The 16,603-nt window shown below is 32.4% G+C and overlaps 1 protein-coding gene across 1 annotated transcript in view; it reads right to left on the bottom strand.

The window, feature by feature from the left end:
* dgkaa (diacylglycerol kinase, alpha a) overlaps positions 1-16,603 on the bottom strand; it is a 39,657-nt gene that overhangs the window by 22,185 nt on the left and 869 nt on the right. The window contains exon 2 of the mRNA XM_051096546.1: positions 487-585. Within this exon, the coding sequence (XP_050952503.1) occupies positions 487-562 (76 nt within the window). The 5' untranslated portion in view covers positions 563-585. The remainder of the gene's footprint in view (positions 1-486; positions 586-16,603) is intronic.

The raw sequence follows: 16,603 nt of genomic DNA, 5'->3' as shown, positions 1-16,603 counted from the left end.
ATTCACCCAGAAATTAAAAATCTGTCATTCATTAGTCACTCTTACGTCATTCCATACACGTAAGGCGTTCATTCATCATCGGAACAAAAATTAACATATTTATGAGGGTCAGAAAGTTCTCAGATTTCATCAAAAATATCTTAATTTATGTTCTGAAGATAAATAAAGGTACACTTACACATCAACAAAGACACTTTAAAATAAGAAAGCAGAAAATACATTTTCATTTTAGTGTCATTATCAAAATGTAAATCAAGTCAATCAGTCAGTCTTTCCCATCACTAGTTGTGCATGTATAAAATACTTGCATGTAAAACTGTAAGTAAACCGGCTCACAGATGTCTTGGATGCACACGACTGGCATGTTTTTTCGACCCTGAGAATAAAGTGTCATTTCGCACTTAAGGACTGAGCATGAGTCACGGTTTGTAATGAGGCCGAGCATTTAGTGAGAGTGGGAGGGATGTGTGGGCATCACAGACTTACAGTCAATGTACTGCTGAAGCTGGATGAAGTCTACCGGCCTCAGCTCTCTGTCATCCGACTCGCCCGGGTCTGACATGACGCCAGAGCCTCTGAACAACACTGAAAGAGTCAAAAAGAAAGGTTGGCGAGAGGAAAACACACAGATGAAAGCCATATCCATCTTCACTTTTTATGCATTAAGATGTTTCCGTGCACTTAAAGTGAGCAGAAAACCCACATTTGCCATTAAGATACTGATGATGAAAGAAAAGCTTCAGGCCTTGACACAATTATGCGAATACAAAGCATGCACATTGCTGTCATTCTCATAACATAACCTCTGGCACATACCATAAATGCTTTGACAACAATGACAGACAAAATTAATCACTGTTGCGTTTTTGTGTGAACAATCTAATACTATGTGAAAATTGTCCATGAATATGGAGAACCATACTATGAAAGAACGTAATAATTCAAAGTTCATTTTTTGAATTATTATTATTCTTTCAGGCTGAGCACAAACCAAAAATGTGTCTGAATAATTTACTATTCATGCACAAACAGAGGAAAAATATGTCCTGTAAAGTCACACCCTTTTCTGGATTCTGGATATTATAAAAATGAGTGAAATTGCAGCATATACACTACAAGTCAAAAGTTTTTGAACAGCAAGATTATTAATGTTCACCAAGCCTGCATTTATTTGATCCAAAATAAAGAAAAAAAGTTAAAATTTGAATAAAAATAAAAATAAATAAAAATATTTTTTACTACTTAAAAATAACTGTTTTCTATTTTAATTATTTTTAAAATGTAATTTATTCTTCTGATTAAAGCTACATTTTCAGCATCATTACTCCAGTCTTCAATTTCACATGATCCTTCAGAAATCATTCTAATATGCTGATTTGCGGTTCAAGAAACATTTATTATTATCATCATCAATATTTAAAACGGTGCATTTTTTCAGGATTCTTTGATGAACAGAAAGTTCCAAAGATCAGCATTTATCTGAAATAAAATTTTTTGTAACATTAAACACTATACCATTAAAAAGCTTGGAGATAATTTTTGGGAAAGAAATTATAGAAATTAATACTTTTATTTAGCATGGATGCTTCAAATTTATTAAAAGTGATGATAAAGACATTTATAATGTTACAAAAGATTTATATTTCAGATAAAAGCTGTTCTTCTGAACTGTCTATTCATCAAAGAAACCTGAAAAAATTAGACACAGCTGTTTTTAACGTAATAATAATAATAAATGTTTTTTGAGCAGAAAATCAAAATGTTTGAATGATTTCTGAAGGATCATGTGACTGTATTTATGCTAAAAATCAGCTTTAAAATCACAGGAATAAATTACATTTTAAAATATGTTGTACTTTTGCACTGACTATTCATCAAAAAAAATATGAAAAATATGTATAATGGTTTTCACAACATTAATAATAATAAGAAATCTTTCTTCAGCAGAAAATCAGCATATTAGAATGATTTCTGAAGGATCATGTGACCTTGAAGACTGGAGTTATGATGCTGAAAATTCAGCTTTGCATCACAGGAATAAATTACATTTTAAAATATATTCAAATAGAAAACTGTTATTTTAAATTTAAATAATAATTACAAAATATTACCGTTTATACTGTAGTTTTTATCAAACAAATCCAGTCTGGATGAGCATAAGAGATTGGTTTCAAAAACATCTTTTTATCTATCTTTTTTAACAAAAAATAAATAAATAATAAAAAAAAAGTAAAAATGTATTTAATTGCTATATCATGTTAAAAGACATTGTTTTTAGACACTATTATATGCCAGCCTGGCTATGTAAAACAGCATGTCACATCATCAGTCATCCATTTACATAGCAAAGTCACTACGACATACTCAAGAAACCAAAACTATGCAAGCAGAAAACACCCTCATAAATAACATGACTAACAAAAAGGTTGTTCCCAATTAAAAGATTCATCTTGTGTTTCTGTGTATGACACCAGCAGAAAGAGTTACTATTTTATTTGTTAAAAGAATGAACAGTATTGCACAACATATTAAATGTCATCTGATAAGACTAAAAATGGTCAGTGTGCATATAGCATTGATTCAAGGACCTGAGGCTAAATGAGACACAATATCTCTCTTTTTGTGTGTGTATTATACAGAAACCTCATGTTTCTGGGTCTCATCGGTAATGGAAAATGGATCAGCACTCCCATTAAGGCAAAAGGCAGTCTAGGGAGATCTTGGTATGCTAATCCCAGGCTAAAGTTTTTCTTCCTGTGCACATTCATTAAGGTGTCTTCAAACTTTTTAACACAAGCCAAACACAGCTTTGATGGAGAATAAATGGGTGACCTATTTAAAGCATGTCTATGTCTGGAGATCTATTTTTTAGCAACTAATAATAGTAGCAGGAGTAAAAGTTTAATAACAGTGACTCTGCGTGTGTCTGTGAACACCGAAAACTAGCCACATATTTAAAACCAACAAACAAACATATGCAAAGCTCTCGTCTGAACAACAGGAGGAGTACTATAACCTAACCTTGTGTGAAAATTTGTTAGCATGAAAACAACAGAACGATGGTGCAAAGCCAGTTTATGTTCTTCCTCGAATGAAAGAGCTCAGAAACTCTGATACCACAGAAAAGGCAGAGAGGATGAGGCCCGTACACCCACTCCTCTCATGTGATGTGAGCTAACAAAGGGTCACACCGTTCTCAGCTAATTCCCTCAAAAGGTTAGTGTCGTTGCCTAGGAACTTTGTTTGTGTGGCCTATTCCGTGTATATGTGGGTGGGAGTATGTGTGTGTGTGTGTGTGTGTGAGTGTGAGAGAGAGAAAGTTGGGAAAACAAAAGCAATACTTTTCTGTCAACAGCGGAAGCTAACCAGTGCATGACAGACTATTTTACATACACACTGCAGTCTTATCAATTGTTTCGGAAAGATAGAAGAAAGATTATTTTTTTGGACTATTTTTATGACGAATGAGTATATCCTCTTAGACGGAAAGTCTTATTATCATGAAAAAATTATCATTCGCATTACGTAATACAAATAAGAAAATTCTGAAGAAAAACCAGTATGAATTGAATTCAGTACAGATATTACTTTTTGCGATGTGTACTTACAAATGTACTTTACAAGTTAAATAATATACACTACCAGTCAAAAGTTTTTGAACAGTAAGATTTTTAATGTTTTTTAAAGAAGTCTCTTCTGCTCACCAAGCATGCATTTATTTGATGAAAAATCCAGCAAAAACAGTAAAATTCTGAAATATTTTTACTATTTAAAATAACTGCTTTCTATTTGAATATATTTTAAAATGTAATTTATTCCTGTGATTTCAAAGCTGAATTTTAGCATCATTACTTCAGTCACATGATCCTTCAGAAATCATTCTAATATTCTGATTTGCTGCCTAAAAATGTTTATTATTATGTTGAAAACAGCTGAGTAGATTTTTTCAGGTTTCTTTGATGAACAGAAAGTTCAGAAGAACAGCATTTATTTGAAACAGAAATCTTTTGTAACATTATATGTCTTTATCATCACTTTTGATCAATTTAAAGCATTCTTGCTACATAAATGTAATAATTTCTATAATAAAATAATATAATAAAAAGCTTCTAATTTCAGATAAATGCTGATCTTTGGATTGTTCTATTCATTAAAGAATCCTGAAAAAAATGTACTCAACTGTTTTAAAAATTTATAATAATAATAATAATAAATGTTTCTTGAACAGTAAATCAATTAATAATAATACGAAAACTTTCTTCAGCAGAAAATCAGCTTTCTGAAGGATCACGTGACACTGAAGACTGGAGTAATGATGTTGAAAATTTTGCTTTGATCACAGAAATAAATGACATTTTAAAATATATTCAAATAGAAAGCGGTTATTTAAAAAAAAAAATAAAAAAAATTCACAGTATTAATGATTTTGCTGTATTTTGGATCAAATAAATGCAGGCTTGGTGAGCAGAAGAGACTTCTTTTAAAAACAAAAAAAATCTTACTGTTGAAAAACGTTTGACTGGTAGCGTATATATATATACATATAATTTTTTTATTTTTTGAAAATAATGTAAAATGCAAAAACTTTTACTGGGCCTAAAACAGGCATCATTTTCTCTATAAGAAATAGGGCTGGGTTTTGACACAGATTTCACTATTCTATTCAATTCTGATTCATGATTATTTTAGATATATATCAGGTACAGTACATGCCAAGTTTTCTCAAGGAAAAAAAACTGCTGTGAAATATAGATGAACGTTAGTCGGTACTACATTACTGTGATACTGAAGGTTAAAATGAACTGATTCGTATACAAATACCTACATTAAAAAAAATACTTACATATTTCTACTCCAATTCATTTTTTGAAATATAAACGTTTAAACTGTGTCTGTCATAAGATCTTGACGGATATATTTAAACATAAATGAAACACTGAAGAACTGTAAAAGCTACAATGAATATGTTTTAACTGATTAATGAGCGTATGGTAACTGAATATGTTTTTTCCTGAGGTAAATGTGACGTTACGTGACATTGTTTACAAGCTGTTATACTGACGTCTTTCCGCCGTTGAAACACTGATTGAGCGACTACATGAGACAGGATGTCGATTTCGGTAAGTTGTACTCTTTCTTTTAACATACCTTTGGGCATTTATTAATGTTTATTTCGCGTTGAAACTTGTATTAAAGCGGAGGAGATTATCAGCTGACGATTATCAGCTCTTCTTTTGAACTGAGGCGCTACAGCGATCTGTCAGTCCACATTAAAACAGCACCAAAACGGCATTTATTGTTTGAATACTGTAATGAAACCAACAAAATTTGAAATCTGAGACTTTGTTTTATATCAAAACTAACTGATCACAATGCTTACAGCGATTTATTGGATGGGAGGTGCGTTGCTTTGAACAGGCTAGACTAATCGATTCTTGGGATTTCGATATCGATTAAAATAAATTGATATTCTAATAAGAAAAATAATTAGGTATTTATAACAGGTCTGTAAATAAATTACAATGTTAAATCTATTATAAGTGTGTGAGTAATAGTTATTAATTGCACAAAAAGGGTGCGATTAATCACGATTAAGCTAAACACTATTTATCTTGCTTAACATTTCATATTTACCTTGTTTTTTCAGTCTTACGTGTTTGGTGTGAATTATGACAGTTTCTCATTCTATTCAAGCAAATGACAATAAGCACTACACCAACAGGACGGTCATATTTGAAACTGACAGTCTTATTTCACACCAGTTTTAACAGTCAGTTCACTGCAGTTTACAACAGCTGATGGCTGCAGGTCTTGGTCTCTCTCTCATCTGTCTCTGTCTTTCTGAATCTCTAATTGTTTGGGTTGAGCACAGAAGCGTGGTAATTTGATTCTGGGCTTCCTCATCACTTATTTGCATGCATAGCTCTCTGTTTTATGGAGGGAGACAAATCTCTGCTTCACCAAACACTCAGTCCTGTAAAACACAGCTCTAAGGGCTCTTTTTGGCTCGGATCAAAGAACACAGAGTTTCAGATCACCCACAAAAACAAGGTGCAAACTATAACATCACACTTTTGGACTATAAATTGTTTTCATGTATTCAGAAATAGCTGCCAGTTATTTATACAATAAAAATGCACATTTATTCATGTCAATGTGTCTATTAGCCCAGGTGGATAATCCGTTTTTTCCATCATATATGAGGGCTCAATTGGATCTCATTATTGATTACAAGGCTCTCAGGTCATTTTTATATTTTTATAATTACCGCTTTAGCCCCAGACAACCAATAATATATACATATAATATTTTACATATCAACTCAAATTGTACTCATTGTTATTTATGTCATTAATTATCAGCATAACTTGCTGTATAATGTACAGTCAGCTTTTCCTTATCACAAAGTAAATATATTTGAAGCTGCATATCACGGTTTGCTCTGTAACTCTAATATTACACTTGGCAGCCCCCACAAGTGCATGAGAGTCATGTGTTTCTTCAGATGATAATCTTTATGTCATCCCAAACCATACAGGTAAAAATGTCAGCAGAATTACAGAAATGTCAGTAACATTAAGGAAGTAGTGGGTGTTTGTAGTAGTTAGTTTCATGTAACTTGTCTCTTGACTCTTCTGTAGTTACATTGTGTACTAAGACTGACAGAAAATGAAAAGTTGTGATTTTATAGGTTGATATGGCTCATTTCGGTGTAATAATCAAGGAACTTTGATGCCGTACCATGGGTGCAGCAGGCGTAATGATATTACACAGCGCCTGAAAGTGACCGGCACTAAGTTTGTGTAGATGCACAGTTGCAGCCGGCAGAGTAGATGGCTACGTAATATCATTGCGCCTCCTGCACCCATGGTACGGGAGCAAAGTTCCTTGATTATTACGCCAAAATGAGAGTATAGTTCCTAGCCATATCGACCTAGAAAATCACAACTTTTCATTTTTTGTCCGTCTTTGTGCACGATGTAACTACAGAAGAGTTAAGTTTTAAATAGGAAAAATATCGAAACTCTTTGGTCATTTTTGAGCGAGATGCTAACAGTCTTATCGGATTCAATGATCTATGCTAAGCTATGCCAAAAGTGCTACCGCCAGACCCGGAGATCAGTAAAACTCAACTGTTTAACTAGGGGCGTTGAAAAATATGTCTATTTTCAAAAAAGTGGAGTGCTTCTTTAATAGTCCTTCAGTGCGAAAATGTTCAAATAGCCCATGTACACTATTTTTAAAATATGAGGTGCAAAAAAAAAAAGGTATGAGAATCAAGACAGGTACAGGTACAACTACTACTGAACTATCATAGAGAAAACATGCAACAATGTAAATGACTGTTGCATAAGGCCAACAAATTCAATTAGGGCAGTAAATCACCCAGCCCCTTTCATTACCTCACTTATTATGCTGCATTTCCAACCAACTTTACCAGAAAAGCTGGACTTAGAACGCAACATTGACTAGGTGCGGTGAGTGATTCCCACGCGAGATAAAAATACTGCGTTTACAAACCTGTTCTAGTGATCTAATATTAGCTGTTCTTGTATTATTTGCATTTACATTGCCATTTAAAGCTATATTTAGGAACAATACTCTCTGAGGCTTTGTGCTGTTTGTACAAACTGTCACCCTGTGTCAAGTCAAACTGCTGCTTTGTGTCTGCAAGAGTTTATATATTCAAGTGTTCTTCCCTTCCTTCCCTGCATGAGGAGAATGTGATTGCTCAAAGGTTGCTCTTTCATAACTCAGAAGACATAATGAAGAAATGAGTTTCCTTTGCTTGTCTTGCAAGTTTCTTTGTGTGTGTGTATACAGCATCATTACTCCAGTCTTCAGTGTCACATAATTCCTCAGAAATCACTTTAATATGCTGATTTATTATCAATGTTGAAAAAATTTGTGCTGCTTAATATTTTTTTGGAACATGTGATACTTTTTTCAGGATTCTCTGATCAATAAAAGGTTAAAAAGAACAGCATTTATTTAAAATAGAAAGGTTTTCTAACAATCTACACTACGTTTGGAGTCAGTTTTTGAAAGACATAATAATTTTATTCACCAAGTATGTGTTAAATTAATAAAAAGTGATAGCATAGATTTACATTGTTAGAAAAGATTTATATTTTGAATAAATGCTGTTCTTTTTACCTTGTTATTCATCAAGGAATCCTGAAAAAAAGAATCACAGGTTCCAAATAAATATTTAGCAGCAAAAATGTTTCCAACACTGATAATTCTAATAATAAATCAGCATATTAGAATGATTTCTGGAGGATCGTGTGACACTTAAGACTGGAGTAACAGTAGATGAAAAAAACACTGTTTACATCACAGGAATAAATTATATTTTAAAGTATATTAAAATAAAAAACATTATTTTATATAGTAATAACATTTTGCAATATTACTGTTTTTTTCTGTATTTTTGATCAAATAAATGCAGTCATGATGAGAATAAGAGGCTTTTTTAAAAAACATTACAAGTCTTACTGATCCCAAACTTTTGAGCGGTAGTGTATATATAGACTGCATTGATATATTTATATAGATTATATAACAGATTTAATAAATAATAGAAAAAAATAGAAAAATAAGATAATATTAATAACATTTAATAAATAAAATAAATAAATACATAAAGAAATAAATTGTATTATTATTTTATATACTAAATAGATATATTTATATAGATTCTATAATAGATTTGACAGATTTATAGATTTTCTATAATGAGATTGAAGAGTTTAGATTTAAAAAATATTTGGCTTTTATATAATGCCATAAATAATAATAATTATTACTGTATTTATAATACATTTTTATTGTTGTAGTTGAATGATTTAGATATTATTGTATGTATATATATAGCGATACTAAGAATATTTATATTGATTAGATTAGATTTGGCATATGTATAATGGCATAAAAAATTAAAAATATATATTAATTTATTATTAAAATTTATTAATTTGAATGTTAATTTCAGGATTTACTAATGCGTTATTAAAATTACATTTTACAGTTGTGCTTGTTAACACTAGTTAATGCACTGTGAACTAACATGAACAAACAACTGTAGTTTTTTATTAACTAACATTAATAAAGATAAATATATACTGTAATAAATGTACTGTTCATTGTTTGTTCATGTTAGTTAATACAATGGAACCTTATTGTAAAGTGTTACCAAAAAATCAATTAATTAAATAAATAATTATTATTACTACTATAATACATTTTTATTGTTGTAGTTTAACTATTTATTATATCTGTCAATATTCAGGAAATAAAATAAATATTATATTTATATTGTGATTAGAGATTGCAGTCGCTTTACAATAAGGTGTCATTTGTGTACATTAATGTATTACATAACATGAGCGAACAATGAACAATACATTTATTGCAGTATTTATTAGTCTTTGTTCATGTTAGTTAATAGAAATACAGCCGTTCCTTGTTAGTTCATGTTAGCTCACAGTGCACTTAGTTTAGTCAATGCGGAAATAACCGTAACTTAGATTAATAAATGCCGTAGAAGTATTGTTCATTCTTAGTTCATGTTAACAAAAGTAGCTAACTGATGTTAACTAATGAACCTTATTGTAAAGTGTTACTAAGCTTTTTTTATTTAAAAAACTTTAAAGATAAAATTGCAAGCATTTAGATTGATTCATTTAGATTTGGCTTTTATATAATGGCATAAAAAATGAATAAATAAATATTATTACTGTATTTCTGATATAATATAATATAATATAATATAATATTGTGTCAAAATTCAGGAAATAAAACAAATATTATATATTGTGATTAGAGATTGCAGTAACACTTTACAATAAGGTGTCATTTGTGAACATTAGTTAATGTATTAATTAACATGAGCGAACAATGAACAAAACATTTATGACACTATTTTGTTAATCTTTATTAATATTAGTTAATTAAAACACAGTTGTTCATTGTTTGTTCATGTTAGTTCACAGTGCATTAACCAATGTTAACAAACACAACATATGATTTGAATAATGCATTAGTAAACGCTATACAAAGTATTGTTTATTCTTAGTGCATGTTGTTAAAGGATTAATTCTCTTCCAGAACAAAAATTTACAGATAATTTACTCACACCCTTGTCATCCAAGATGGTCAGGTCTTTCTTCAGTCGTAAAGAAATTATGTTTTTGAGCAAAGCATTTCAGGATTTCTCTCCATGTAATGGACTGCTATGGTGCCCTGAGTTTGAACTTTCAAAATGTAGTTTAAATGCAGCTTCAAACGGCTCTAAACAATCTAGCGAAACGATCGGTTATTTTCTAAAAAAAAAAAAATAAATACAATTAATATACTTTTTATCCTCAAATGCTCATTTTGTCTAGCTCTGTGTGAACTTTTTTTCCGGTCATGATTGTTAGGGTATGTCTAAAAACTCCCATCTCATTTTCTCCTCCAGCTTCAAAATCGTCCTACATTGCTATTTTTACCTTTTTTGTAAAGGGTGTTTGACCATCTTTTCTGTTCACTTCGTAAACACTGGGTTGGTACTTCTGCAGCGATGTAGGGTGATTTTGAAGTTGGAGGAGAAAATGAGATGGGAGATTTTAGACGTACCCTAACTGTCATGACTGGACAGTTTACACAGCGTTAAAGGTTAAACAAAGTGTATAAATTGTAATATTAATAAAAAAAGACCAATTGTCTCGCTACATAAGACCATTTCTCCTCAGCTGGGATCATGTAGAGCTCTTTAAAGCTGCATTTAAACTGCATTTTGGACGTTCAAACTCAGGGGGGCACCATAGAAGTCCACTAGGGATGTGACGAGATCTCTTGACAATATCCTCGCAAAAAAGCTGCTTTGTTTACATAAGAGCTGCAGATTAATACTTAAAATATCAAGATTTGGAGTCAAACACCTACGCGATCGTATTCGTGAATGACAACAATTTAGCTGTGTCTATTAGGACTGTTTCACATCGCAAGTGTCAGTGGAGCGTGAGAAGCAGGTTTTGTCGCTGCCCATGTTAATGAATCACAGGGTCGGGGTAAATGTGAACGTAGAAAGAGCAACACAAACAGTCTTTTCAAACACATTATAATCATTATTTCTGTGTTACACACATTTAAATAATAAAAGTACTGGGATAAATGTTTATAGTTCGGGTATAAACACTTATTGTCTACAGTAGCGATCAAAACGAAGGTATCTTAACATTTGTAAGTATAGTAACGCTTATCCTCTTCCGTGAGAAAGCAATTAAATCATTCATTCAGGAGATTTCAGTCAAGTCTCAATGAAGTGAGACAATGACTCCTTCATTGAATGTTTTTTTCAATGAACAGTTTGTCAGAACCACTAGTAAATTATGTTATTTTGTTTAGTTTTCTAATCTTTTTCTCCAGAATCGTGAGAGAATCATGAACTCCAATTTATTAAAAACAACTGGGATTCTCAATTTATCCAGAATCGAGAAGCTCTTGTTTAAATGTTGTTTATTACTCCATATAATTCATTAAAATGAATTTTTAATTTTCCCTATATATTTCATCATTGAGGATTTCTTAAGAAAAGTTAAAAAATCTTGTCTCTTCTTGTTCTCGTGAACCCAGTTTCGTGTCTCGTCTTGTGGGATACGTATCTCGTCACACCCCTAAAGTCCACTATATTAAGATATATGTAATGTTTTCCTCAAAAAACAACATTTCTTTACGACTGAAGAAAGAAAGACATGAACATCTTGGATGACAAGGGGGTGAGTACATTATCTGTCAATTTTTGTTCTGGAAGTGAACTAATCCTTGAACCAATGTTAACTAATGAACCTTATTGTAAAGTGTTACTGAGATTGTATATAATGGCATAAAGTATAATAATATTAAAATAAATGCACTGTTGTTGTAATGAAATATTACAAAGGAAATGCGAAAAATAGGTCTGCAGTTCGGTAATAACCCACTTAAAAATAAAATAACTGACATCAGTATTGGCTGTGTGACCAATAAATATAATTATCATTTTCCCTTCATGGGTTTCCCTTCTGGCTCTGATGGAAAATGTTCGTTTTGCTGGTTATGAGCTGCTCTGTATTAGATTAAGTAAAATCAAATCAAGCCATTGCAGCTTTTTCAAGGAAACACAGTGTACATCTGGTCAGTAGGAAGGACTGCCAATCCCAGCGGCTCTGGAAAGAGTTTCCCCATCAGCTGCGCTGCCTCAGACCGTTGCCAAGGGTGACTGACAGGACGAGAATGAGGAAGGGAGGAGGGGAGAGACGGATGAGGGGGAGGAAACCCGGGCAGCAGTCGCGGGTCTTCCCCTGCTGGCCCGCTCCACCTACGCATGCTTCTCAGCACACACAACCTTCAAACAGACTGCTTTGCATTCCACCTGCTGATGTAAGGGTGAATCATTCACCTTAACAAAAGCAGATGATTTTTATTTCTTTGTGGCGACGTAACGTGCATTTATCCACCTCAAACATGACATAATGTAAACTGGACTTAAGTAGACTTATTTGGTTCCCTCTCTGCCCAAGTGTCGAAAGATTTCACTTCACTCAGCTTGCAAAACAAATGGCAGGCAAAGTTCAAGATGTGCCATAAAACAGGCCGCAAACTGTAAAGCAGCACAAGTCACACCTCATCTGAGAACAGCAGCTGTGCTTCACCTCCCTCGGCTCCTTGCTCGTCTTCTACAAGTTGCATTACAATGGAAAAAGCGTCATTGACTGTGTAAGTTGTGGCAGGACGAGCTTTTCGTAAAAGCAAAGGGACCTCAGCGGTGTGCAGGAAACCCTTTCAAAGTTACTCACTACCCGCAGGCACGCCTGAGCTTGCACAGCAGCAGTGCACACCATCCTCCTCCAGAAAAGCCTGCTGCGCGGTCTGTGCAAAGGCACACGCTCGAGGAGACACATGTTAGAAACGTACTTACACCCACACACACACAGAGAGAGAGAGAGAGAGAGAGAGAGAGAGAGAGAGAGAGAGAGAGAGAGAGAGAGAGAGAGAGAGAGCACTACAGACAGCAGACACGCTGCAACTGTTGCGCTAGTCTCCTTCCTACACAGAGCAGCAACAAGAGTCAGAGCCACGGGGCGAAGCCGTTTAGACTTCATTACCGTGTACATAAGAGGGCATGAGGAATCATAGACTGTCTGCAGCTGAAACGGACTCGACTGAAACATTTGAGGACATGTAATTATATCATTTGTGCATGTAATTACTACATTTATGCAGCCTAAATGACACCGAAACACTTCACTTCAATAAAAACAACCAGTACAATACTATTATCCCCATAAGGTTTTATTGTACAATGAACATTCACAGGGCGAATTAAAATGCATTCGCAAAAAACAAAAGCTCCAGGTGCGGTCAAGAATGTTGTGATTATACATCAATGTTACTGTAAAATATATGTCTCTAACATTTATGGCCATTTTTTATGCTTCAAACATTAAAAATGGGAGCAAAAAAGTATTATTATAATTACTATTATTAAATAAAATATTTTAAAAATGTTAACAAAATTGGTAATATTACTCTTATAATATTACACCTAAAAAATGTGTGTATTTAAGGTAAATAAATATAAATAATATAATAATTAAATTTTATAGTCAAATTTAAAAATTACAGTACTAACATTTATGGCCATTTGTTTTGGCTTCAAACATTAAAAATGTGACAAAAATAAATTAATATAAATTATTATTAATAATAATAATAATATTAATAAATAAAATATTGAAATATTAAAAATAGGTAATATTAGTATACAATATTACACCTAAAACAAAAATGTTTAAGATAAATAATAATATAATATAATTTTATTTTACAAGCAATAAAAATGTGACAAAAATAAATTATTATTTTGTTATTATTATTATTATTATTATTAAATAAAATATTGAATATATTAAACAAAACAGGCAATAATACTATTATATTATTACCCTAAAATAAAAATGTGTGCATTTAAGATAAATTATAATACAATCTTTTTATTTTATAGTCTAGCTGAAAAATTACAACATTTATGGCCTTTTTTGTTGCTTCAAACTTTAAAAATGTGACAGATTATTATTATTATTATTTTTATTATTATATTATTAAATAAAATATTGAAATATTAAACAAAATAGGTTACAGTACTATTATAATATTACATAAAAATGGGTCTATTTAATATAAATTATAATAAAATAATTCTATTTGATAGTCCAATTAAAACATTACAGTACTAACATTTGCTTCTAACACTAAAATGCAACAAATAAATTATTATTATTATTATTATTATTAATAATAATAAACTAAATATTGAAATATCAAACAAAATAGGTAATATTACTATTATAATGTTAGACCTAAAATAAACATTTGTGTATTTTAAGATAAATTATAATAGAATTATTTTATTTTATAGTCCATTTTTGCCTTCAAATATTAAAAGTGCGACAAAAATTTGACTATATATCTATAATATACAGTCTCATCTGCTAGTACCAGTGTGACACAACACAGTAGCAAGATGAGTTAAGTCAAGTCTAATTTGTGATTTTTTTTTTCTTTTTAATAAGTCAGTCGAAAGATTCACGAAACAACAACTAACAAATGAGTCAGACTCACTCATTTAGTCAATCATTCCAAGTTGTTAATTCATGAATGACTCCCTGACTGAACACTGAATTAGTTTTTGTTATGGTAAAACGAAAAAGCGATTCTGTGAAATGTTTGTTGAATTAGTACATTTGTGAAACTTCATTTGGCTGCTAAATGTTTCATGTCCTCATCATCCGTTGTTGTCTGCAGCCCTGATACTGTTACGAATCTGCACCATTCTGATTTACAACTACTCTATAAAAGCCAAAGAAGATGGTGGTGTTATGGAAATATGGAAACACACAAGCTGTTTGGATCAGCAATATCCAGTTTTTGTTCCCTCACTTCTTAGAGATTAATAAGTGCTTACCATTTGCCCTGTTAAAAGCGAGGAAATTTGTGGTGAAATAAATATTGACCCACATTCCATTCACAAAGCTAGACCTTCCTCTGTTTCTGTTGCGTAAACGTGCTTAGATCATGACTGAGCTTTAGGAAAGATGGGCTATTCCAGAGTCTAGTTTTCACTACTTGGCTCATGACTTATAAAAGCAGGAGATTACTGGGAAAACAGTAAACCAACCCTATGATTTTCTAGCCAAGCCCATAAGGCTAGAGATTCCTTAGAGAATGAGTTACCATTATCAGGTAAGCTAAGCCACGAGCTCCGGAGAGAATGTGGGACTAAATTAGGACATTTAATTTCTTTAGGGACATCCACAAATTTAATATAGGCTTTCAAATGAGTCAGAGATACAAACCCGCAAACTAAAATACTACCATGTTGCACTGAGCCGGATAAGTTTTGTACACGACAGCAGAAACAAGAGTGGAAAAACAAGAATGACTGACTTTGTAAGTGATTTGGCAAAAAGGTGCAAATGCAGGGGAGTCGAAAGAGCACTTCAAAAGCCTTCACTTCAACTGTCGTGACTCATGTCGTGACCCGAACTATAGTGATAGAAATGTAATGCTTCCAGTCTGCTATAAATATGATGTCTTTCTAACTGGAAGAGTTGAAATCTTTTATAGTGATGAAAGAGGATGAATTACATAATCAGTTCACAGTTCTTGGAAGCCTATCAATAAAACATTGAAATGAATATTTTCATAAACTCTGTATTATTAAGATAGTCTAGATGCGGGCATTTAGACATTCAGAAACCTATAGTGAAGAAATTAAAGTAAAGTAAAAAATTAAATAGAAAAAAATTCAGTCATATTTAGTGTCATGGTACACGGAATAAAACGTCTTAGGCCGCTTTGATTGTACTTTTCTGGCTGGTCAGATTGGGAGACCATCTTAACCCAGATCAGACTGCTCAACCAGTTAGACCACCCTAATCCACGTAAGACCATCAAAACATCTTAAACTGGGTTCTTCCAGCATGACATTCTTTAATGTACATTGGAGAACCAAGTCTTTGTATCTTCAAACAGTAATTTCCAATCATTTAACATAACAGTATGACTCAGGATCCACAGTCTATGCAAATAGTTCAGTGAAAGAGAATAACAATGCATGTGACAAAACAACCCGACGAGTCAACAACTTCGAAGCGAGGAGGAAAACCACCAAAATGCTGCTAACTGGTACAATTAAAAATAGATTGCTCTGTGCATTACAAAAAATGAAGGAGAATCGCACAACTAGTTTGTGTCTCAAACTCTAGTGAGCTGTCTATCTTTAGTTCACTAAACCGAATCATTTTCATTAAGTTCGGTCGAGTGAGCATTCATTTATATGGAACGGCGTGCTAAAAAACAGTTTCAATGCTTTACTGTTCACTCCAAAACTACTACTGAACTTACAGTCGGAAACAGCAAACAGTTGTTCGATTCTTACACAAATGACTCATATGAGCCGGTTCTTTTTAATGAATCACAAACATACAGAGCGAACAATGCAGATTGATTGTCGAAAGAATGAATCTTATGAGCCGATTCTTTTAGTAAATCAAAAACACGTAAGAATCAGTGACAA

This window comes from Labeo rohita, chromosome 23 (genome assembly GCF_022985175.1).
Source record: "Labeo rohita strain BAU-BD-2019 chromosome 23, IGBB_LRoh.1.0, whole genome shotgun sequence".
NCBI lineage: Eukaryota > Metazoa > Chordata > Actinopteri > Cypriniformes > Cyprinidae > Labeo > Labeo rohita.
The sequence above is the reverse complement of the archived record's forward strand: the minus strand, read 5'-3'. Positions and strand labels throughout refer to the sequence as shown.